This window comes from Danio rerio, chromosome 20 (assembly GCF_049306965.1).
Source record: "Danio rerio strain Tuebingen ecotype United States chromosome 20, GRCz12tu, whole genome shotgun sequence".
Taxonomy (NCBI): domain Eukaryota; kingdom Metazoa; phylum Chordata; class Actinopteri; order Cypriniformes; family Danionidae; genus Danio; species Danio rerio.
In genome coordinates this window covers 57,844,520-57,869,000 of record NC_133195.1, presented here as the reverse complement: position 1 = coordinate 57,869,000, position 24,481 = coordinate 57,844,520, and the positions used below count along the sequence as shown (strand labels likewise).

General features: G+C 37.6%; 1 protein-coding gene across 7 annotated transcripts in view; it reads right to left on the bottom strand.

Moving 5' to 3' along the window:
- The window catches only part of LOC101884676 (MAM domain-containing glycosylphosphatidylinositol anchor protein 2-like), a 352,666-nt gene that overhangs the window by 79,068 nt on the left and 249,117 nt on the right, over positions 1-24,481 (bottom strand). For 4 of the 7 annotated variants that reach the window (XM_073933869.1, XM_073933870.1, XM_073933865.1 and 1 more), the window contains 3 exons: positions 6,792-6,988; positions 4,387-4,519; positions 1,133-1,402 (listed from right to left, as the gene is read on the bottom strand). Coding sequence is in view for 4 of the 7 variants with exons in the window: in XM_073933865.1 (XP_073789966.1) it covers positions 1,133-1,402; positions 4,387-4,519; positions 6,792-6,988 (600 nt within the window). In the remaining 3 variants the exon portion in view is untranslated. Of the gene's footprint in view, positions 1-1,132; positions 1,403-4,386; positions 4,526-6,791; positions 6,989-24,481 lie in introns of all 7 variants that reach the window. The other 3 variants (XM_073933868.1, XM_073933864.1, XM_073933866.1) reach the window with 1 other exon arrangement.

Here is a 24,481-nt window from a genome sequence, read left to right as displayed (position 1 = left end):
CACACAGAGCAGAGCTGCAGAATTCATTCACACACTTTCACCTGCTGCAGATAGACATTCCTCTTTTATTAACACACACACACACACACACACACACACACACACACACAATCAAATTTTCTAATCTATTTTACTACGTCTGAATGTCAGTGTGAGCACATCTGTGTGAATGCAGACTCAGATGCAGACTAGAAAGCAGACAATCGTCACGCTGTTAAATCCCAGCAGTGTGTGTGTGTGTGTGATCTGTCACACTCTCTTAGAGACACATGTCACATGACCAGCGGCTTCAGTAGAAGAGGAGACGGTCAGTCACACACAGGTATGGTTCATGTTACCCATACACACTCGCCGGCCACTTTATTAGGTACACCTGTCCAACTGCTCGTAACACAAATTTCTAATCAGCCAATCACATGGCAGCAGCTCAATGCATGCAGGCATGGTCAAGAGGATCTGCTGCAGTTCAAAGTTAGCATCAGAATGGGGAAGAAAGGGGATTTAAGAGACTTTGATCGTGGCATGGTTGTTGCTGCCAGACGGGCTGCTATGAGTATTTCAGAAACTGCTGATCTACTGGGATTTTCACGCACAACCATCTCTAGGGTTTACAGAGAATGCTCCGACAAAGAGGAAATATCCAGTGAGCGGCAGTTCTGTGGGCGCAAATGCCTTGTTGATGAGGCCAGAGGTCAGAGAAGAATGGCCAGACTGGTTCCAGCTGATAGAAAGGCAACAGTAACTCAAATAAGCACTCGCTACAACCGAGCTCTGCAGAAGAGCATCTCTGAACACACAACACGTCCAACCTCGAGGCGGATGGGCTACAGCAGCAGAAGAGCACACCGGGTGCTGCTCCTGTCAGCTAAGAACAGGAAACTGAGGCTACAATTCACACAGGCTCACCAAAACTGGACAATCATGTCATGTCAACATCATGTCAATATGGAGCAAAATCTCTGAGGAATATTTCCAGTGGCTTGTTGAATCTCTGCCATGAAGGACTAAAGCAGTTCTGAAGGCAAAAGGCGTCCAACCCGGTACTAGTAAGGCGTACCTAATAAAGTGGCCAGTGAGTGTATGGTATGTTCTGTAAAAGAGAACTATCAAATGAAAAGGAAGAGTATCTGACCTCTGACGATGATGGTGGTGGTCTTCTTGGCCGGGTTGCCCACATTATTGGTGGCGATGCAGCTGTACGCGCCGGCGTCTGCAGATGTGACGGCAGGCAGTGTGAGCGTCCCGTCCTTTAACACACTCTTCTCTGGCAGAGAGCCGGAGCTGCTGGTCCAGCTGAGGAGCGGAGCCGGCTCTCCTCCAGTGGGGATGCAGACCAGAGACACCGTCTGACCCGGGTTCACCACGATAGGGTCCTCCACCAGCAGCTTGATGGAGGCAGGAGCTAAGAGAGACCACACACACACACACAAGTTTGTCAACTGTGTCACTATGCAGCTACTGGGGGTTGCTATGCAGTTGCTATGCAGTTGCTATACAGTCACTCGGGTTTTGCTATGCTGTTGCTATCCCCTTCCTAGGGTGTTGCTATGCAGTTGCTATAATGTTGCTATACAGTCACTAGGGTGTTGCTATGGAGTTGCTATAATGTTGCTATACAGTCACTAGGGTGTTGCTATAAAGTTGCTATGATGTTGCTATACAGTCACTAGGGTTTTGCTATGGAGTTGCTATAATGTTGCTATACAGTCACTAGGGTGTTGCTATAAAGTTGCTATGATGTTGCTATACAGTCACTAGGGTTTTGCTATGCTGTTGCTATCCCCTTACTAGGGTGTTGCTATAATGTTGCTATCCCCTTACTAGGGTGTTGCTATGCAGTTGCTATAATGTTGCTATACAGTCACTAGGGTGTTGCTATAATGCTGCTATCCCCTTACTAGGGTGTTGCTATGCAGTTGCTATAATGTTGCTATACAGTCACTAGGGTGTTGCTATGGAGTTGCTATAATGTTGCTGTACAGTCACTAGGGTGTTGCTATGGAGTTGCTATAATGTTGCTATACAGTCACTAGGGTGTTGCTATGGAGTTGCTATGACACTGTTATACAGTCACTAGGGTGTTGCTATGCAGTTGCTATGATGTTGCTATACAGTCACTAGGGTGTTGCTATAATGCTGCTATCCCCTTCCTAGGGTGTTGCTATGCAGTTGCTATAATGTTGCTATACAGTCACTAGGGTGTTGCTATGGAGTTGCTATGACACTGTTATACAGTCACTAGGGTGTTGCTATGCAGTTGCTATGATGTTGCTATACAGTCACTAGGGTGTTGCTATAATGCTGCTATCCCCTTCCTAGGGTGTTGCTATGCAGTTGCTATAATGTTGCTATACAGTCACTAGGGTGTTGCTATAATGTTGCTTTCCCCTAACTAGGGTGTTGTTATGCTGTTGCTATAATGTTGCTATACAGTCACTAGGGTGTTGCTATAATGCTGCTATCCCCTTCCTAGGGTGTTGCTATGCAGTTGCTATAATGTTGCTATACAGTCACTAGGGTGTTGCTATGGAGTTGCTATGACACTGTTATACAGTCACTAGGGTGTTGCTATGCAGTTGCTATGATGTTGCTATACAGTCACTAGGGTGTTGCTATAATGCTGCTATCCCCTTCCTAGGGTGTTGCTATGCAGTTGCTATAATGTTGCTATACAGTCACTAGGGTGTTGCTATGGAGTTGCTATGACACTGTTATACAGTCACTAGGGTGTTGCTATGCAGTTGCTATGATGTTGCTATACAGTCACTAGGGTGTTGCTATAATGCTGCTATCCCCTTCCTAGGGTGTTGCTATGGAGTTGCTATAATGTTGCTATACAGTCACTAGGGTGTTGCTATAATGTTGCTTTCCCCTAACTAGGGTGTTGTTATGCTGTTGCTATAATGTTGCTATACAGTCACTAGGGTGTTGCTATGCACCTACTAGGATGTTGCTATAGAATTGCTATCATGTTAGTATACAGCCACTTGGATGTCGCTATGCAGTTGCTACACTGTTGCCATAGTCACTAGGGCATTGTTATTCAGCTGCTAGGGTGTTGCCATGCAGTTGCCATAATGTTGCTATGCAGTTTCTATGATGTTGCTGTACAGTCAATAGAGTGTTGTTATAGAGCTACTAGGGTGTAGCTATGCAGTTGCTATGATGTTGCTATACAGTTACTAGGATGTTGCTATGCAGTTGCTATGATGCTGCTATACAATCAGTAGAGTGTTGCTATGCAGCAACTAGGGTGTTGTTATACAGTTGCTAAGATGATGTTATACAGTCCGTAGGGTGTCACTATGCAGTTGCTATGATGTTGCTATACAGTCACAAAGGTGTTGCTATGCAGTTGCTATGACACTGTTATACAGTCACTAGGGTGTTGCTATGCAGTTGCTCGAGTGTCACTATACAGTTGCTATGATGCTGCTTTACAATCACTAGGGTGTTGCTATGCAGTTGCTCTAGTGTCTCTATACAGTTGCTATGATGCTGCTATACAGTCACAAAGGTGTTGCTATGCAGTTGCTATGACACTGTTATACAGTCACTAGGGTGTTGCTATGCAGTTGCTCGAGTGTCACTATACAGTTGCTATGATGCTGCTATACAGTCACAAAGGTGTTGCTATGCAGTTGCTATGACAATGTTATACAGTCAATAGGGTGTTGCTATGCAGTTACTCGAGTGTCACTATACAGTTGCTATGACACTGTTATACAGTCACTAGGGTGTTGCTATGCAGTTGCTATGACACTGTTATACAGTCACTAGGGTGTTGCTATGCAGTTGCTATGACACTGTTATACAGTCACTAGGGTGTTGCTATGCAGTTGCTATGACACTGCTATACAGTCACTATGGTGTTGCTATGCAGTTGCTATGACACTGTTTTACAGTCACTAGGGTGTTGCTATGAAGTTGCCATGACACTGTTTTACAGTCACAAAGGTGTCGCTATGCAGTTGCTATAATGTTACTACACAGTCACTAGGGTGTTGTTACTCATTTGCTATGGTGTTGCTATGCAGATACTAGGTTGTTGCTATGCAGTTGGAGGGTGTTTATGTAGCTTCTTAGGTGTCTCTATGCAGTTGCTAGAATATTCTAGGTGGATAAGTGAATTTTTCTCAGCTGCTTACAATAACAACATATTTTCCCTCCTGACATGTGCTCTTGTGTTGGTGAGTCGATAGTTTATTTAGATTATGTAGATTGCATCATATTCACAGTGTTTTATCAGCTATTGCTCTTTGGAATAAATAAATAAACACTGATGCCTTTACTCACATTCTGTTCCCTGATGACAGGGCTTTTTGCATTGGGCTCAGAACAGTTAAACTACTGAAACTCACTGCTGTGGAGTGGAATAAACCTCACCTGTTTTATTGGTCAGTCTGAAGATGACTTTGCGGTCGGCGATGCCGCAGATGTTCCTGACGGAGGCGATACAGCTGTAGTTTGCGTAGTCCTTGGGTCTCAGGTTCTTCAGCTTCAGTATCTTCGTTTCCCCCTGGAGCTCAGAGCGAGAGACACAGACACATGTGCAAATGTGTGTTCGGAGACAGACGTGCTGCAGCAGGACAACTGCACACATGTAGTGCATCAAGAACACACAGCAACGAGTACAGAATATCACAGTTATACGCCATCAAATCTGACACTGAGGGTCACAAGTCCTGCTATTCTTTATGAAAGATTAAACCTGCTTTTACAGCTCAGTCTCAGCGGTCTTGACGATATCAAAATCAAACTACATCATGGTTAAAATAAATTAAGACATTCATTTATTTTCCTTCAGCTCAGTCCCTTTATTTATCAGGGGTCATCACCGAGGAATGAACCACTAACAATTCCAGCATATGTTTTACACAGCGGATGCTCTTCCAGCTGCAACCCAGTACTGGGAAACACCCATACACAAACTCTCCTAACACGGGGAGAACATGCAAACTCCACACAGTAACGCCAACTGACCCAGCCAGGACTCGAACCAGGCTGAATCAGCACTGTAGGTGATTCGTAAGCAAAATTATCCGTCCTTATATATTTTTAATATATTGTGCATACTGAAATGCGTGCATATTTAAACTAAAATATTACGTATAAAAAGTTTAAACTGCTTATGAGGTTTGAATGCTTTTGGATCACACAAAGATCAGCAAATTAATAAATGCCATGCATTGTTGACTTTTGTAATACTGCACTGATACACATTAACATATGCATGCTGACTGAAATTAATCAGAATAAATAAATATTACTTTTCATTACTAAATAAAAACAAGTACATATTTAAAATTATACACATATACATATTCGGTAACACTTTAGTTTAAATCTCAAATCTCTCTATTGACTAGTGGCTAATTAGCCGCATATTATTAAGATAAACATCCTAATAAATCTGCATATACTGCATGATCTCATTCTACATCACGAATCCTGCCCAATACAGAAACCAAATTATTACCTTAATAACTATTAATAAGCAGCAAATTATGAGTTTATTGAGGTAAAAGTCATAGCTAATGGTTTAATAACATTGAAAATTGTCCCTTAAAAAGTTCAAATAAATATAAATATATAAATAATTTATAAATATAATAAAATAAAATATAATATAAGAAAAAACATAACATAATATAATATAATATAACATAATATAAAAACATAATATAATATAATATAATATAACATAATATAAAACAAAATATAATATAATATAAAATAATATAATATAATATAATATAATATAATAAAATAAAATATAAAATAATATAATAAAATATAACATAATATAACATAATATAATATAATATAAAATAATATAATATAACATAATATAAAAACAAAATATAATATAATATAACATAATATAATATAATATAATATAATAAAATATAAAATAATATAATATAACATAATATAACATAATATAATATAAAATAATATAATATAACATAATATAAAAACAAAATATAATATAATATAATATAATATAATACAATATAATATAAAAACAAAATATAATATAAAAACAAAATATAATATAATATAACATAATATAAAAACAAAATATAATATAATATAATATAATATATTATAATATAATATAATATAAAATAACATAATATAATATAATATAATATAACATAATATAAAAATATAATATAATATAATATAATATAATATAATATAATATAATATAACAACAAAAATATTATATTATAACAACAAAATATAATATGATATAATAATATAGCAATATAGCAACTTTCAAGTAAGTATTCCATTGAATTGAATTGAATTAATTATTTTCCTTTGGCTTAGTCCCTTAATTATATGATTAACACAGTGGAATGAACCAACAACTCTTCCAGCATATGTTTTACACAGCGGATACGCTTCCAGCTGCAACCCAGTGCCGGGAAACACCCATACACACTTATTCTCTCACACACACACACACACACACACTCATACACTACAACCAGTGTAGTTGATCAGTTCCCCTATAGCGCATGTGTTTGGACTGTGGGGGAAACCGGAGCACCCGGAGGAAACCCACACCAACATGGAGAGAACATGCAAACTCCACACTGAAACACCAACTGACCCAGCCAAGACTCAAACCAGTGACCTTTCTAACCACTGAGTCAATGTGACATGAATTATGTAATTAGATGACTTTTTTCAAGTTACTAGTCAACCTGAACACACACAAGGGTTAATGATGCAGTATTATCCTGACGGCAGTGTTTGATCAAGGTTTATATTCTTACCTGTGTAAAGAAGGGCTCGTAGATCTCCACACCTTTATCTGAGCCCTGAGAGAGCACGTCTCGTCCTCTGTGCCAGCTGTAGCGCACCGGCGGGTTGGAGTTAGCCACGCAGCGCAGAAACACCGTCCGCTCGTAGTAAAACTGCTCTTTCGCTTCGCCGATGCTCTGATGGACCGTCACTACCGGCTCGTCCAGATCTGAACACACACACACACACACACACACACACACACACACACACACACACACACACACACACACACACACACACACACACACACACACACACACACACACACACACACACACACACACACAAATATTGACTTTATTCTTCATGTATGAGCGGAATCTTCTTGGTTGCATCAAAAAGCATCAAGCATTATCCAGCAGCACAATCAGCTGTTTTAACATAATAATCAATGAAAGCAAATGAGAGCGAACATCCCATCCTTCTAAAATAAAATAAAATAAAATAAAACTAAATGAAAAAAATTAAACAAATGCAAAATAAAATAAAAATAAATAAATAAATAAAAATTTAAAATAACAATAATTAAAAAATGCATTAAAATTAAATACAAAATAAAATAAAATAAGATAAAAATAAAATAAAGTAAAGTAAAATAAATTAAATTAAATTAAAAAGGATAAAATAAAATAAAGTAAAATAAAATAAAACAAAAATGAAATAAAAACAATTTTAATTAATTACAAAGTAGAATAAAATAAAAAATAAAAAATAAATAAAAATCTAATTAAATAAATAGTAAAATAAATAATAACATTTTACTAAATTAAAATTAAAATTTAAAAACATTAAATTAAATAAGTTAAATAAAAATATAAAATTAAATTAAATTAATTAAATTAAATAAAAATGTATATTCTATTTTAATGTCATTTATGTTTAAATTTAGAGAATTTATTTTGAATAATTATTTCCATACATCACCATAAACTAAAACTCTTAATCTATTGGGATTTTGATTAATCAGAACATATTTTTCTGTTCTAGCACATTTTCCCAATATAAAACAAAATCTTTTTAACTTGTCTTTGCATAAAAAAACTAAAATATGCCGTGTTTTTTTTAGAGATTTTTATATAACATTATTTTTTTATTGTGGAATAAAGATTTTCAATAACAAAAATAAAAACAATTGTCATTTTCTGCAAAAAACAAACTACTGAAAAATGACAATTTTATTAACGCTAATATAGAATAATCATATTAACTAATAATACAATTTTATTCAAACACATGTTTAATTCATGAATCCAAATACAAAGTACATCAAATGTTAGAAATAGTTGTTTTTAATAGCACACACATACTATAAATACAATGTGTGTCCGTGCATGTGTGTGTGTGTGTGCATATAACCCCATTACTGTACTCTACAAAACCTAAATCTATAACTGTCACTGAAAGTCACTCTGATGTCAAATGTTGTACAGAAACATTCACAGTCTGCTGTTTCCATTCAGGGTTTCTCATTTAACACAATAGTGACGTTAATTTTCCTTTCACATTGATTTCACTGAATCTAATGCATAATTCAACTGCAATTAATCACATTCGCCACATTGTTTCATTAATCAGATAAACGTGAATCACTCGACAACCCAAAACACACCGCAAATAAATATATTTACACACACACACACATCTGTAGACACACATACAGTATTAATAGTGAACTCATTCTCTATTTTAGTGCGTGTGCGTCTGCAAGATTAAAGGCAGGAATCTTCATTATGTCTGTAAATCTGACGTGTAAATCTGAGTTTCTGAAGCGTGACGCCTTAAGCTCCTCCAAATGCCACTTATTCTAAACGTGCTGTCATTTCACTGGCTAATTCCTGCTGTTAATGCTTTAAAGACAGAAGCATTAGCATAAGCGCTGGAGATCTGTGCGGGGAAATCTGATCAATTCATTATTAACTCTAATGGTTCTTCAGAGAAACGCTTGAACAGATATTCTGGATCCAAATGCTGATGATTACAAATGTGCCACTGATCACAACCAGATATTAAAATACAGTCAAATATAAACTAATCTGCTCTAATAAAAGCACCATCACCTGAGGAAAAACAATCTACCCTGCCTGACAGTAGTCTTGTGTCCTATCCAAGCTTTAGGAACAACAATAACTTGAATGTGTCTCATATGAAAGGTAAAGGCCTCTAGATTTTGCTGATTTGAGCTCAATAAATCTGATCATGTCTTGATGTTGACTGATTTGATGAGGACAGTGTGGTCTGACTCTGCTCAGACTAAAGTCTCATCACTGAACAGAAATAATGTCCAGTATAGAATATAAAGTCCTGCTGCAGTGGAGACAGAATGAATATTGTGTCTGACTCCATCATGAGCTTGGAGGACTGCATCCATACATCTCTGACACGACTCAGTTTTACTGGTGTAGACTAGGGATGCCACCAGGGCTTTACATGAACTTTTTTGATCACCAGCCACAGTGGCTATAGTTTTCCAACGTTTACTAGCCGCTCTGCATTTTCACTAGCCACAGTTTTGTTGTTGGGAAAATATATTTTATATGCATAAATATGACTTTGACATGCTAAATTAACTTGATTTAGAGTTTGTGTTCTGTCCTCATTCATTTCACGTGTTGTGTTTCGTGTATGAGCAAATAGGTCACGGTTTCATAGTGTTATACTGCAATTAGTTTTTATTTCACATCACTTTACAGAACTCAAAATTAAGGATTTACCTCATTTATCTCTGGCCACACCAAACAATAATTATTTCTTAGCCACAAATTTTAAATGTGTCAAAACAAGCAAAATATAGACCTTTTTCTTGGAACGCAAAATTACACATGATGCTTTGCGTGTATGCGCAAGGAGAATGCGAAGAACTTCCGGTCGGCAGCTGATGCGTGTAAACTAGGGATGGGAAGATTAACCGCTATGTATCGATACGCGGTCATGCGCGTGCACGATGCGAGTGCATCGGTTGAGCAGCAGAGGATGAATGAAATTTTGGAAGCAAATCGAGATGCATCGATTTTTCCGAGATACAGCTTATATTTTTAATATAGAATGTGTTTTTTATTTATTAACAAGTGTTGTCAACCTGTTTTTGGCGCATAATTTAATCGACCTACATAAAGTAAGCCTTAGCAACGGGCTTGCGGATGTGCACACACACTACAACTCAGTGTATCAGGTGTGCGGATGAAGCTAGTGGTGCGCCCTCAGAAAGCGCGAGAAGCAAAACAAACATTTTATTCCTCACTGAGTTTTAAATCTAAAGTATGGCAACATTATGGATTTAAGGATGGACGACATGACAGGACAGATGCAATTTGCAAAATGTGCCGCGCATCTGTAAAATACACGGGCAGTACGACTAATCTGAAATCTCACTTGAAGCAGCGCCACGGTGTTGTTGTGGAAGCATCTTCCAGTGTTTCTGCATCCCCGGCTTTCGCACTGCTTCAACCAGCTCCAAAAGTGGTGAGAAAAGCATTGCAAGTTTTTTTTCCATGCGCAACAGTTCTGCTCGCTCTACGCCAATAACGAATGCTATTGCATTGTTCATCTGCAAAGATATTCAGCCTAGTGTCACGGAGAACGAAGGGTTTAAACACCTCCTCCTGTTAATTTTTATTTAATAATAATAATAATAATAATATTAATAATAATAATGATAAAAATAATTGGGTGTCACGGTGGCACAGTGGGTAGTTTGACCACCTCACAGCAAGAAGATTGCTGGTTTGTTATATTTTTATCAGCCTGTTGTTTACAGTGACAGTGATGTTTGAAAGCAGCATAACACTGCTAGTTCACCACCTTAAGTTTTGAATAATCAGTGGCAATATATCTTTGTAAAACTTGTTTTCATAGTTGAAAAGTTAAATCACAATTCTTGTTGTGCAATGCTAAATTTATTTATGTTGAAAGAGTGCAAATATATATTTTTTTAATATATATTGCACTTATACATTCTGTTTATCTTGAAAATACTTAAATAATATGTGCTACATGTTCTAAAATGGCCCTTTACTGTAAACTGACACTCTGGCTCTGAGAGAAGAGCCAGTTTGTAAAAAAAAGTCTTGGTTTTGCTTGGTTAATAAATAATCAAACTCATTCAATGGCACAGCGTCCTCTTTCACATCATCTCATAAACTTGATCTAATAAGTTAGTGCTGAAATATCGCATCGTATCGTGATATGGGTGTGAATCGTATCGTGTTGCATCGCAATATGTCACAAATGTATCGCTAATATATCGGATCGTATTCTTTGTATCGAGATGCGTATCGGATCGGCATTATAGCTTAGATGCCCAACCCTAGTGTGAACAGTCACATTTGGACAGCTTTGAAACGCTAGTTTTAATCTATTTTACCTGCTTTTATCCTCTTTGAACTAATACTGTTGTCCATCAGCATCATCTCCTGGACTGATCACTTAAAGAAATGCGATCAAATGGCCCGTTTCCACTAAGTGGTACGGTACGGTACGGTTTGGTTTGGTACGCTTTTATTGCTGTTTCCACTGTCAAAAGGCGTACCGAACCAAACCGTACCGTACCACTTTTTCGGGACCCTTTTGAAAGGGTCCCAAAAGGTGGAGCTACACGCGCATGCTGAACGCTATTGGTTTACAGAGATACGTCATTCGTAGACTCAACAAGCCAGAATGTAAACAATTGTAAACATGGACCCGCCATGTTTGAAATACACAGCGAGAGATTACAGCGGAATTATAAATACATATGCAGACATGGTCGATCCTGCAAACAAACCCTGTCGTCGTCATGATAAACAGCCACAAAGCCATGGAGAAGAGCAGATTCACCCTGTGCCGCGTAGTTTTTAACGAGCCAGTCTGAAGCCCGAGTGGTTTCGCTTTCTTTCTTGCGCTCGCTGCACGACTCTATCTGAAATAACAAACTTCTTGATCTGATAATAATAACATGCACTTGATTATTGACAAGCTTTGGAAACCCGATCCTGTGAGAAGCTGACAAACGCGAGAGACACATTCAGAAAGAAAAGGACAAACGCGAGAGTGGAGCGCGGGAAAAAGGCGAAGCAAACGTGAACAAACTGCCTTGTTTGAATCTTTATTATCACCTTTTGGACTAATATGAACTGGGAATGATGGAGTGACTCTCTAACAGAGGCTTCATGTGCTGCTGAAGATTACAGACACAGATGAGAGGTCTGCTCTGACTGTAGGCTATACTTTGTGTTGTTTTGAACCTAATTAACGATGAAATGTCTGCTTTGAGTAGTTCTTCTGTAGTTGGTAACATATCGGAGACTGGAAGGGTCTGTATGTGTTCATATATGCTCATTTATTAATTTATTTAATATAATTATAGACGTTACAGTCGGCTATTTCACACGGTCATTGATCTGCAGTTATAATCAACTCCTGTTTATAGAAAAGTTAGTGATGAACATTTATACACAAGTGTTTATGTGTGTAAAGCATCTGTTTTGTGAGACGTGCTTTTCATTTGATATGTGAGCGACCTGTGCAGCTTTATTGTAGACATTTTCTTGAGCGAAAATGACGTCGACTGAAACTTTGTCATACACCACGCCCACCAAAAGGTACCCTTGGTAGTGGAAACGCAAGCCTGATAAAGGTGACCCGTACCGACCCGAACCGTACCGTACTGTACCAGTCAGTGGAAACAAGCCATAATAGGATGGAAAGCAGCTGCTGTGAGGCGTTATTCCCTCGTTGTCAGACGGCATCTTCTGCAGTTTAAATGAAGCCTCGTCATCGCTAAAGTCAACATTTTCTCTTTATTTCACATATATAACCAGCCCAAACTAATGTAGTTCAGCATAATGTTTGACACACAGACGTAGCCTGTACTGTGCCACTGACACACTGATTTAATAACTGTGACAAAGTGAAAATATAGGCGAGTGTCATTTCCAAATGACAGAAAAACACAAACCGTGGTGAAAACAACACACAAAATAAAACACAAACGGCTCGCGATTAGAATGAACAGCAAATCAGCAGCAGAGGATCAATAACAGAATTTTATTGCTCATTTGTGTAAATTGCACGACTTTCATACCTGTTAAGTTTCATGCCAGTACTCTGGTTTGCTCTCTCTCTCTCTCTCTCTCTCTCTCTCTGTGTGTGTGTGTGTGTGTGTGTGTTAAAGAGCCGCTGAGCTAACAGCTGACAGGCCGGGAACGCACACACACACACACACACACTGTATTTCTGACGGCAGACACGTGAACTAGGTTTTTCTCGTATTTCTGATGCGCTTGAACCACATGTGACAGATTATAACGGTTTTAACAGACACATTTCTAAGTTGTGTGTCACAAAATCACACTGTTATCCATTAAAAACCTTATTGAAACCCATTTTCAGAGCGAAAATTACCAGTTGTACACGCTGTAAACGGAAGTTTTTAGCAGTCTACCGGAAGACGCTGGTCGCTATGGCGCCCTCAATGCAGCAGCCATGAAAAAGGTCTATACCTGTATGCTATACTTTTTATTTAACAAAACATTTCTTTAAAAAACCCAAAGAAAAGCAATTGACTTTTAAAAATAATTATTGTCATGTATCAACAATATGCACAGTAATCTGTCCTCGCTACATGTCGCTCAGATCACCAGTTCAATGTTGTTGTAAAAAAAATGATAATTAAACCATATTAATACAAATAACCGTAAGCAAAAGAAAGCAGGCGAAAAAACCCTTGTGATAATGGACGGATGATCAGACGGTTAAGGCCAATTAATAATCTGTTCAACCGGTGCTGCTTACTAAAAGACACATTTGGAGCTCTTGAAAGCAGCAAGCATATTCGGCATTAGCATCACTTTTTTGCCTGACTATTTGAAAGAGATCAAATCACAGTTGAGTTCCAGGCACGCGTGCTTCAAGGAAGGAAACAGTCACGCGCACACGCTTTAAACAGTCGCGCGCATCACATCAGCTGTTAGCGCGAGTGATCATCTTCTCATTCGGTATTCACCTGCTTTCTTCTGCTCTCGCAAATTTTTTTTGTTAATCGTGCTGTTTCTTCATTCTAAGATCACATTTGCACGCATATTTGGGTCATTCTTATAGTCGAACCCTGCTTTTAAGCAAACCACAATTTAAAAATTATTTTCAACCAGCCAAAGTGGCTAGTGGAGGTGTCTGTCCAACCCGCCAAAGCTGAAATCTACCCGCATTTGGCGGGTGTTAATGTTAAGCCCTGGATGCCACGGTTCCTCAATATAATATAATATAATATAATATAATATAATATAATATAATATAATATAATATAATATAATATAATATAATATAATATAATATAATATAATATTCAACCGTGCAGTACGACCTCCACGGTTCAGTACGCGCTTGTGAATTGCGTTATTCTCGGTTTTGCGTTTAAATAATTTATGTGTGTTTCATATCTCCCAGAATTGACTGTGTGTGCCTGTAAGTCCATGAGCTGAGATGAGGAAACTCCTCCCCGAGAGTAAACATCCAATCACTGTGCTCTAAAGTTAGGGGGCGCTTGACCATCACTCCACACTTTAACATGGCGAGCGGCGGTGAAGTGAGGCAACAGTACGAGAAAGCGTCGGCTCGAACCAGCGACCTTCTTGCTGTGAGGCCACACTGCTATTCACTAAGCCACTGTGCCGCCCATTCTGAAACAAAAGCAATAGTTTTTGCTCGTCTAGAAAATCCTTCTTGATTTAATAATCTGTAGATATTAGGTGCAACACAAGCTAATTGTCAGAGATGGACCGTGAAAAAAGGAAAGGCGGTGTCAAAAAGCTCAGAGAAACTTAAAAATTGCTCTAAAATCAGACGCTGCCAAATGCATAAAATGAACTGAAATAGTCTCAAAAGGGGGCAGCACAATGGGTAGCACTGCCGCCTCACAGCAAAAAGGTCAATGGTTCGAGCCTCGGCTGGGTCATTTAGTGTTTCTGTGTGGAGTTTGCATGTTTGTGTGGTTTTCCTCCTGGTTTCCCTCACAAGTCTAAACACAAAATAAATATCTATTAAATATCTATTACATATGGTACTGCTGATATTGTTTTACCATCTGTACACCAATAATAGTAGTGAATGTGCGTGTCTGTGTTTGGGGCTGTGTCGGTGTGATAATGTGGGCTGATGTGGCTACAGTGCCAGGGCTGATTTTTAGTCCCAGTCCGCCCCTGGTGTGCAGTGCAGGTGAACTGGGCCGCAGCACATGTTCTGGCTGTGATTTAAGACTCTGACATCTCCAATGCTGATTCCTGACTTTCATTAAGACACGTTCTGCCCTTAATCAAGATGTGGAGCCGCTCGATACTTCATCCAGGACACATTATCAGCACACTGCTGGAGGAGCAATTACCTTTACCCAGACACACGGTCGGGTCATTCTGGCGCAGCAGATTACTCCAAATAAACACGCTGATTCATTACGGCCGCTCGCACCAACTCACAGCTCATTTTGCAGAGACGAATAAAGATCAGCGGTTCAATTACGCAACACCGTAGACGTGGTGTTATGATTATATAGAGTTAGAGATTACATAGAGACACACCTGCAGCAATGCGGCTGATAAGTGTTAGGCGTGATTTGTTGCTATTTTCAGACCAGCGCAGCTGTAATTTTCTCGTTTTGCTCCACATTGTTTAAATCCATTTGTGCTGCTTTGTGGACTCATGTGTGTGCTGGTCTATAAAGGAGGTGTGTTAAGGCGCATTGTTGGAGCGTTGCTATTCTGAAGAGCTGAAATAGGCCGTGCCATTGACCAACTAACAGCAGCTCTAAAGTCCAGCAGAGCGCGTTAGTTATCTGCCTATGCAGGTCTAAATGCTCACACACTGCTGAACACACACAGGATGATCAGCAACACACGAATAATTCTGACTTCTACATGACAAATGAACTGCACATTCACCAGCAGCGCATGTCGATGTACTGCTCTATTCTGCAGTCTCTACAGTGCAGTTGATAAGCTGTCGCTCGTGTCGGTCAGTAGCGGGGCAGATCAGCGGCTGGTTCGCGCTGCGGTGTTTGTAGAGCTGAGCGCAGGGTCTGACGGATGCGCCTCTCCTCTGCTTTTCTCCACAGATGAAGATGAGGGAATAATGAGAGCCGATAGTGAATCACAGCAGTAATGAATGTGTTCCTGCTCTGCCGGCCTTCATCAGCGCAACAATTCATCTCAGAGGAGAACCAGCTTCTGACCGGCAGCACTGAACACACACCCCAGAGTCACTGACACACACCTGAGAGTCCAGCACGCACACACACACACACACACACACACACACACACACACACACACACACACACACACACACACACACACACCCTCTGAAATCAGCAAATTAAGACATCTGCTCTCCAGTGCTGAGCCGGAGGAGAAAACACTCAGATCTGGAGAAACACTGGGCCTGATGCTGGAGCACAACTGATACAGAGAATGCAGGAACACACACACACACACACACACACACACACACACACACACACACACACACACACACACACACACACACAAATTAGCTAACACAATTTTTGTCTTGTTTTAAGTACAAGCACCTTTTCTACATCTTAAATAAAGATATACTTACTGGAAAATCAAATGACTGAAGATATTAGCTCTTGTTTACAAAAACAAACAAACAAACAAACAAACAAACAAACAAACAAACATAAATATCTGATGAATTTATTAAAACAAAAAAATTAATTTTTTGCTGATGGAGTCAAAGAAAAATCAACAAAAGAAAAACTAAATACTTTTCCAAGCACACAAGCACATATTTATTTATTTATTTGTTTGTTTGTTTGTTCATTAATTAATTAATTTATTTTCAGCTTAGTCCCTTTATTCATCAGGGGTCGCCACAGTGGAATGAACCACCAACTTATCCAGCATATGTTTTACACAGCATATGCCCAGTAATGGGAAACGAAACCCAGTAATGGGAAACACCCATATACACACACACACACACACATACACTATTTAGGCCAATTGAGTTGATCAGTTCCCCTATAGTGCATGTGTTTGGACTGTGAGGGAAACCAGAGCACATGGAGGAAACCCAGGTCAACACGGGGAGAACATGCAAACTCTACACAGAAACACCAACTGACCCAGCAGGACTCAAACCAGCGCCCTTCTTGTTGTAAGGTAATCGTGCTACCCACTGCGCCACCATGGTGCTCTTGTTTATTTATTTTCCTTCAGCTTAGTCTCTTTTTCAAAGGGGAGAAAATGCAAACTCCACACAGAAACACCAACTGGCCCAGCCGGCACTTGAACCAGCGACCTTCTTGCTGTGAGGCGGCAGTGCGACACCGTTTATTTGCGTATTCATTCATTCATCATTTCCTCCGGGTGCTCCGGTTTCCCCCACAGTCCAAACACATGCTGCAGGTGAATTGGGTAGGCTAAATTGTTCGTGCATGAATTCTATTGTTGGTTTTTTGTTAATAATGAGTATGGAGTGCAGTGAGTGCACTATTCTGTGCTTCTGAATGGCTGGATTTACATTTCTGTCATGGTTCATCTGTTGCAAACAGCCAAATTGCTGATCACTGTAAATTTGTAAGGGGTCTGGCTGCAGACCTGGCGCAGTGCAATCTGAGCTGCTCACCTGACCCCACCCCTAACCCTACCTGTCACGTGATGTCAATCACTCCATTGAGTGCATTGTGTCTGTCATTGCATCGCTGAGTGATGCAATCTCAGCTTGCATTATAAAGGCTGCATCCAGATACTATTGGTAAATCTGGTCACATACAGTAGCATGTTGTTAGGACTTGGGTTACAATGTGACCTGCTCACCTAATGTTTACGCTCGTAATATTTATATTGTTTCCTAATTAATATCCGCCTCATGTGGAACTCTGAATCTGCGTCTCATTTCAGAGTCTGCTACTGTCCACCAGAGGTCGCATTTTGGTTGCGGACGGATGCTTTGAGAACCTTCCTGACTGAATGAATGAAATACGCTGTTCTCCACCATCTGGCAACTGACTTCAGCATTGTTTCTCAGATAAACAAGAATGTTCACTGAGCATGATTCTGAAATATCTGCATACATATGATGGTGTTTATATGATGAACAACAGATTAAATGTTGGCTCAAAACGTTTTGCACAGTGCTGTATTTGTCCTTTTGCTCAGATCGCAGACACTTAAAAATCCCTCAATATTGTTGCTAAATATGATCGTCTGTTGCACATGTACACTGAAACAAGTGTTGCATGCAGAACTGTTGCAAACTATTTATTTATGTTGAATTTAAACAAACAAATTAAATTGAATAATGTTCAACTTAATTTGTTTAAATTCAGTCCAAATAAATTGTTTACAATCACTTAACGTAAAGAAGTTTAGGAATCATCTTTGAATATATATTTTGCCAGTGTACTGAACATTTATGCCAGGAAAAATGAACCGATTTCATCTGAAAACTTCTCAATTATAATTTTTTAATTGAATTCCATTAATATGCGCAGATTAAACGTGCTAATTAAATTTCATATTACGATGCATTTAAATAACATTCACCAACAATATGTTTAATTCAAAGACTAAATGCGCTAATTAACCTCGCATCACGATGCATTTAAACAACATTCATCATTAATATGGGAGAACTTAGAAGAAAAAGCTGTAAAACCATGAATTCTGCATTAATTCTGCATGATGTGGTGACAGTAACAGCCGGTGTGTTTGTTTAAGGAGAATAATCTGATTTACATAACGGCCTTTATGATTCTCCCTTAAGTGCTTGGTTTCTTTCAGTCATTGTTTGGGAATGGTTCACTAATGACCGCGTTTTGCATTCGCATTATTATTCATCATTTACGTTTCACTGGGGTTTAATTCCATTAAATATTCGGGAGTGATTAGGACTCGATATCTGAGGAGACGGGACAAACGATTAAAGCATTTGCTTTAATTTATCATGATAAAAGTGAAGCTAAAAAAACAGACAAAAGTGACTCCATTTATGCCTTAATGCATGTTCCCGGTCATACTCTGAATGATTCATTAGCGTCCGCTATACTACAGGAGGAAAAAACAACATAATGCACTCTTTCATTAAATTAAACTTTCATTACAGCTCTGAAATCACTTTCCTTAGTGATGTAATCCCGGCCAAATGCAATATTAATCTACAATATTCATCATGCAATGAACTGCTGACTCACAACACAAGCAGGAGTGGGCTTCCCAAACAATGACCTACACCCAAGAAATGATTATTATTTAGCTGCTTGTTCCAACTACTTATTCAAAATAGACACAATTAATGTGGTTTTCAGAGAAAACTTAATTGTTTAATGTTTAATGTAAATATGTCATAATTTAATATAAATAACCTCTATGCATAATATAATATAATATAATATAATATAATATAATATAATATAATATAATATAATATAATATAATATAATATAAAATAGTAAAAATATAATATAATGTAATTTTAATATAATATAAAATAATAAAAATATAATATAATTTAATGTAATATAATATAATATAATTTTAATATAATATAATAAAATATAATATAATATAATAAAAATATTATAAAAAATAATAAAAATATAATATAATGTAATGTAATATAATATAATATAATAAAAAAAATATTAAAAATATAATATAATATAATATAATGTAATTTTAATATATTATAATAAAATATAATATAATGTAATGTAATATAATATAATAAAAATAATAATATAATATAATATAATATAATATAATATAATATAATATAATATAATATAATATAATATAATATAATATAATATTGCATATGTGCCTCCCACTTGTTAAGGTTCCAAAAGTAATTGGACGATTAGCTTCTCAGCTGTTCCATGGCCCGGTGTTTGTTATTCCCTCATTATCCCAATTACAATGAGCAGACAGAAGCTCCAGAGTTCATCTAAAGTGGGCTGTTAATCTGTTACAGTCAATGTCAACTCTCAAGATGAAATCTAAAGAGCTGTCACCATCAGTCCAGCAAGCCATCATTAGGCTGAAAAAACAGAACAAACCCATCAGAGAGATATCAGGAACATCAGGAGTGGCCAAAACAACTGTGTGGAGCATTCTTACACAGAAAGAGTGCACCAGTGAGCTCAGCAACACCAACAGACCTGGAGTCAACAATCAAGAGAAGACTACACCAGAGTGAACACAGAGAGTTCAGCAGAAGATGTAAACCATTGGTGATCCTCAAACACAGGAAGACCAGATTAGAGTCCTGAAATAGTCTTCACAGTGCTGGAACAACACCCTCTGGACAGAGGAGATCAAGATCAACGTGTACCAGAGTGATGTGAAGAGAAGAGTGTGGAGGAGGAGAGGAGCTGCTCATGATCCTCAGCAGTGCAGCATGGTGGTGGTCGTGTCATGGCGTGGGCATGTGTGGCTGTCAGTGAACGGCTTGTCTTGTGTTTATTGATGATGTGATGCTGAATGAAGCAGCAGGATGAGTTCTGAAGTGTGTCAGGCAATATTCTCTGCTCATATTCAGCCAAATGCTTCAGAACTCACTGGATGGAGCTTCACAGAGCAGATGGAGAATGACCTAAAGCATACTGCAAAAGCAACCTAAGAGTTTCTGAAGAAGAAGTGGATTGTTATGCAATGGCCAAGTCAATCACCCGATCTAAACCCGATTGAGCATGCATTTCACTTGCTGAAGACAAAACTGAAGGGAAAATGCCTCAAGAATAAGCAGGAACTGAAGACAGTTGCTGTAGAGGCCTGGACTGAAACCCAGCGTCTGCTGATGTCTCTGTGCTCCACACTTCAGGCTGTAATCGACTGCAGAGGATTTGAACAGAGTATTAAACAGTGAAAGTTTGATTTATGATTATTATTCTGTCCCATTACTATTGGTCCCTTAACAAGTGGGAGGCACATATACAGACTGTTATAATTCCGACAGCGTTCACCTGATGTGGATGTAAACACCCTCAGATTAAAGCTGACAGTCTGCAGGTAAAGCACATCTTGTTCATTTCATTTTAACTCCATTGTGTTGGTAAATAGAGACAAACATGCTGGAATTGTGTTGATGTCCAACTATTTGTGGACCTGACTGTATATATAGTAAAGTAAATATATATTTCACAGCACTGCAGTAAAGTACAAAATAAAGTGACCTGGAGAGATTTGGAAAGATTAATGACACCTGCAATTAAAAAGACAGCAGTTGTGAAGGATTTCTGGACGCTGAGGGAATACGGCAGAAAAATAACAGCAGCAGAAATAGAGGATGAACAGACTCAAACACGACCTCTGCCAAACACACCAAATAAAGAGCGCAGATACACACTGTCCTCGGCTCAGGTGTGTGTGTTTGTGTGTGTGTGTGTGTGTGTGTGTATGAGATGCTGGCATGTTCTGACATTTTACAGCTCTGAAAACAAGAAACATGCCATTTAAAAACTTTCTCTTTGCATGAAGGCTGAAAACAACATGACAGGACATTCACAACACAGCGGACTCACAGATCCACAGCTCAGTTTAACCTCCAACATCTGAGGAGAGGACAGAAACGCTTTCTGGGGTGTTTTTTCAGCAAACAATGATGTAACTAGCGGCTGAATTACCATAGTACATAACGTACAACAAAACACAAATATTCTAATGCAGACAGCGCCCTCTAGTGGATTTGTCATCTGAAATGTACAATAATTGTAACCTAAGCAATACATTTCTGAAAAATTGTAAACAGCGCCCTCTAGTGGATGTGTCACCTGAAAGTACAACAAAATTTAGCCTAAGTAACAAAATTCTGATTTACAAAAAAACTAAACAAAAATGTGGACCGCGCCCTCTAGTGGAATCAGAAATGTACAACAAAACGTACCATAAATAATGAAACAGGGATAAGGTTATTTATAAATACATCAGCATCACAGATCCACAACTCCAACCTCCAACATCTGAAGATACGACAAACACTTTCCATAGTACCATAGTACATAACATACAACAAAGCGAATCCTATGTTTTGTATTTGGGTTGGGTCAATAGACGATGCCATCGTCCATCGCCGATGGCCAACAGACAACACGATGCAGAGCCGGCATCATCGATACACTCAGGCCCTGTTTACACAAATACATATTTATGTTAATGGCAGTCTATCACCTCAGCCCGCTTGCTCGCTCTTCACATGATGACAATGCCATCGTCCATTACGATGTTTCACATTAGACATCGTACAATGCCAAATTGGTTGACATCACCCAACCCTTTTACGTATTTCATATTCATATTTAAAATGTAGACAGCGCCCTCTAGTGGATCTGTCATATGAAATGCACAACAAAACACTATAAATAATGCATTTCAGATTCACAAAAATACTCAAAAGTATACAGCGCCCTCTAGTGGATTTGCCATCTGAAATGTACAATAAATTGTAACCTAATATAAAATTTCAGATTAGAAAAAATGTAAACAGCACCCTCTAGTGGACACATCACCTGAAAATACAACAAAACGTAGCCTAAGTAATGTATTTAACTTCACTAGTATGTAGACAGAGCCTTCTAGTGGATTTGTCATCAGAAATGTACCATAAATTGTAACCCAAGTAACAAATTTCAGATTAGCAAAAATGTAGACAGCGCCCTCTAGTGGATTTTTTATCTGAAAGTACACCAACATGTACCCTAAGTAACATATTTTAGATATGCAAAAAAAAGAAAAAGAAAAAAAAAAACACAGACAGCTCCCTCTAGTGAATTTGTCATCTGAAACTTACAATGCAACAAAACCAATGTAATATATTTAAATTCACAAAAATGTAGACAGCGCCCGGTAGTAGATTTGAGATTTGTTGTCTGAAATCTACAACAAAACACACAATAAATGATGTATTTCATATACACAAAAATACTAAAATGTCTCATTAGGTGAGGTTAATAATAAATAATAATAATAGATAAATGATATGGTTGACAGACTGTTGCACTTTTTTGTATTGTCAATATGCTTGTGTTTATATAGGCCGATTGCTATGTGTGAGTGTTGTGTGCACCGTTTGTATGATTATAACCACTTCTGAAAATAGTGGGGGTCGCGAGTCATTGGCATTGTTATTTTGGGGGTCCCGGGCTGAAAAGTTTGAGAACCCCTGCCCTTAATAAGTAAACAAGAAAAATGGCAAGAAAAATGGAACAACTACTGTGGATAAAATCCTTCAAAATGCTTTTTATATAAAATATTTTACAATTATTTTATATTTACATGTTTTACATTTTAAAATGTATAATTTACACATTTTACTCCAATATGTATTGCAAGAACCAACATTGGAATAGAGGTTTATTTTGAAAAAACAACAACAATTAAATCATGAGGAACAGTTCAGACTGTACGAATGTTTGACAGATGAAATATACAGAAGGTGCTGTCTACATTTTTGAAAAATTAAGCACGTTCAATCCACAAGAGGGCGCTGTCTACATTTTTCTTTTGTTTTGCCAATCTGAAACTCATTATTTAGGTTACGTTTTACTATAGTAGATTTATCATCTAAAATATACAACAAAACACACAATAAATAATGTATTTCAGATTCACAAAATACAAAAATTTAGACAGCGCGCTAATGCAACTGTCTTCTGAAACTTACAACAAAATATACCCCAATAATGCATTTAAATTTGCAAAAATTAAGACAGAGTCCTCTAGTGGCCTAGTCAACAGAGGCTTACCACAAATTGTAACCTACGTAACACATTTCAGATTGGCACAAATCTAGACCGTTGTCTCTAATGGATTTATGATCTGAAAGTACAAAACGTACCCAGAGTAACAAGTTTTAAATTCACAAAAATATAAATGTAGACAGCGCCCTTTAGGGGATTTGTCATCGAAAATGTGAGGCAAGGCAAGGCAAGTTTATTTATATAGAACAGTGGCAATTCAAAGTGCTTTACATAAACGGGAATAAAAGAAACAAGTATAAGAAAATTAAAACAAATAATAAAAATGTACAACAATATGTACCCTAAATAAGCAAACAAGAAAAATGCCAAGAAAATGTTACAACTTCTGTAGATAAAGTTCTTAAAAAATGCTTTTTATACAAAATATTTTACAATTATTTTACATGTTTTACATTTAAAAAAAATTCTAATTTACACATTTTATTCAAATATGTGTTGCAAAAACCAAAATTGAAATAAATGTTTATTTATTTCAACAATAAAACAACAATAAAATAAAATCATGATTTTGATTAAAACAACAATAAAATCATGAGGAACAGTTCAGACTGTATGATTGTTCGACAAATAAAATATATAGAAGGTGCTGTCCACATTTTTGAAAATTTAAACACATAAGTTTAATCCACAAGGGGGCGCCATCTATTTTTTTTTTTTTTTTTTAGCAAATTAGAAATTCATAATTTAGGTAACGTTTTACTAGATTTATCATCTAAAATATACAACAAAACGTACAATAAATAATGTACTTCAGATTCACAAAATACAAAAATTTAGACAGCGCCCTCTAGTGGATTTGTCATTTGAAGCGTGCTTGTAGAGCTAAAATAACAACAACTGAAAGGTGAAATCACATCATTTGACCCTCTTTAACCAAAAGCTCAAAGTCGTATCACAGAGCTGAAGAGAAGT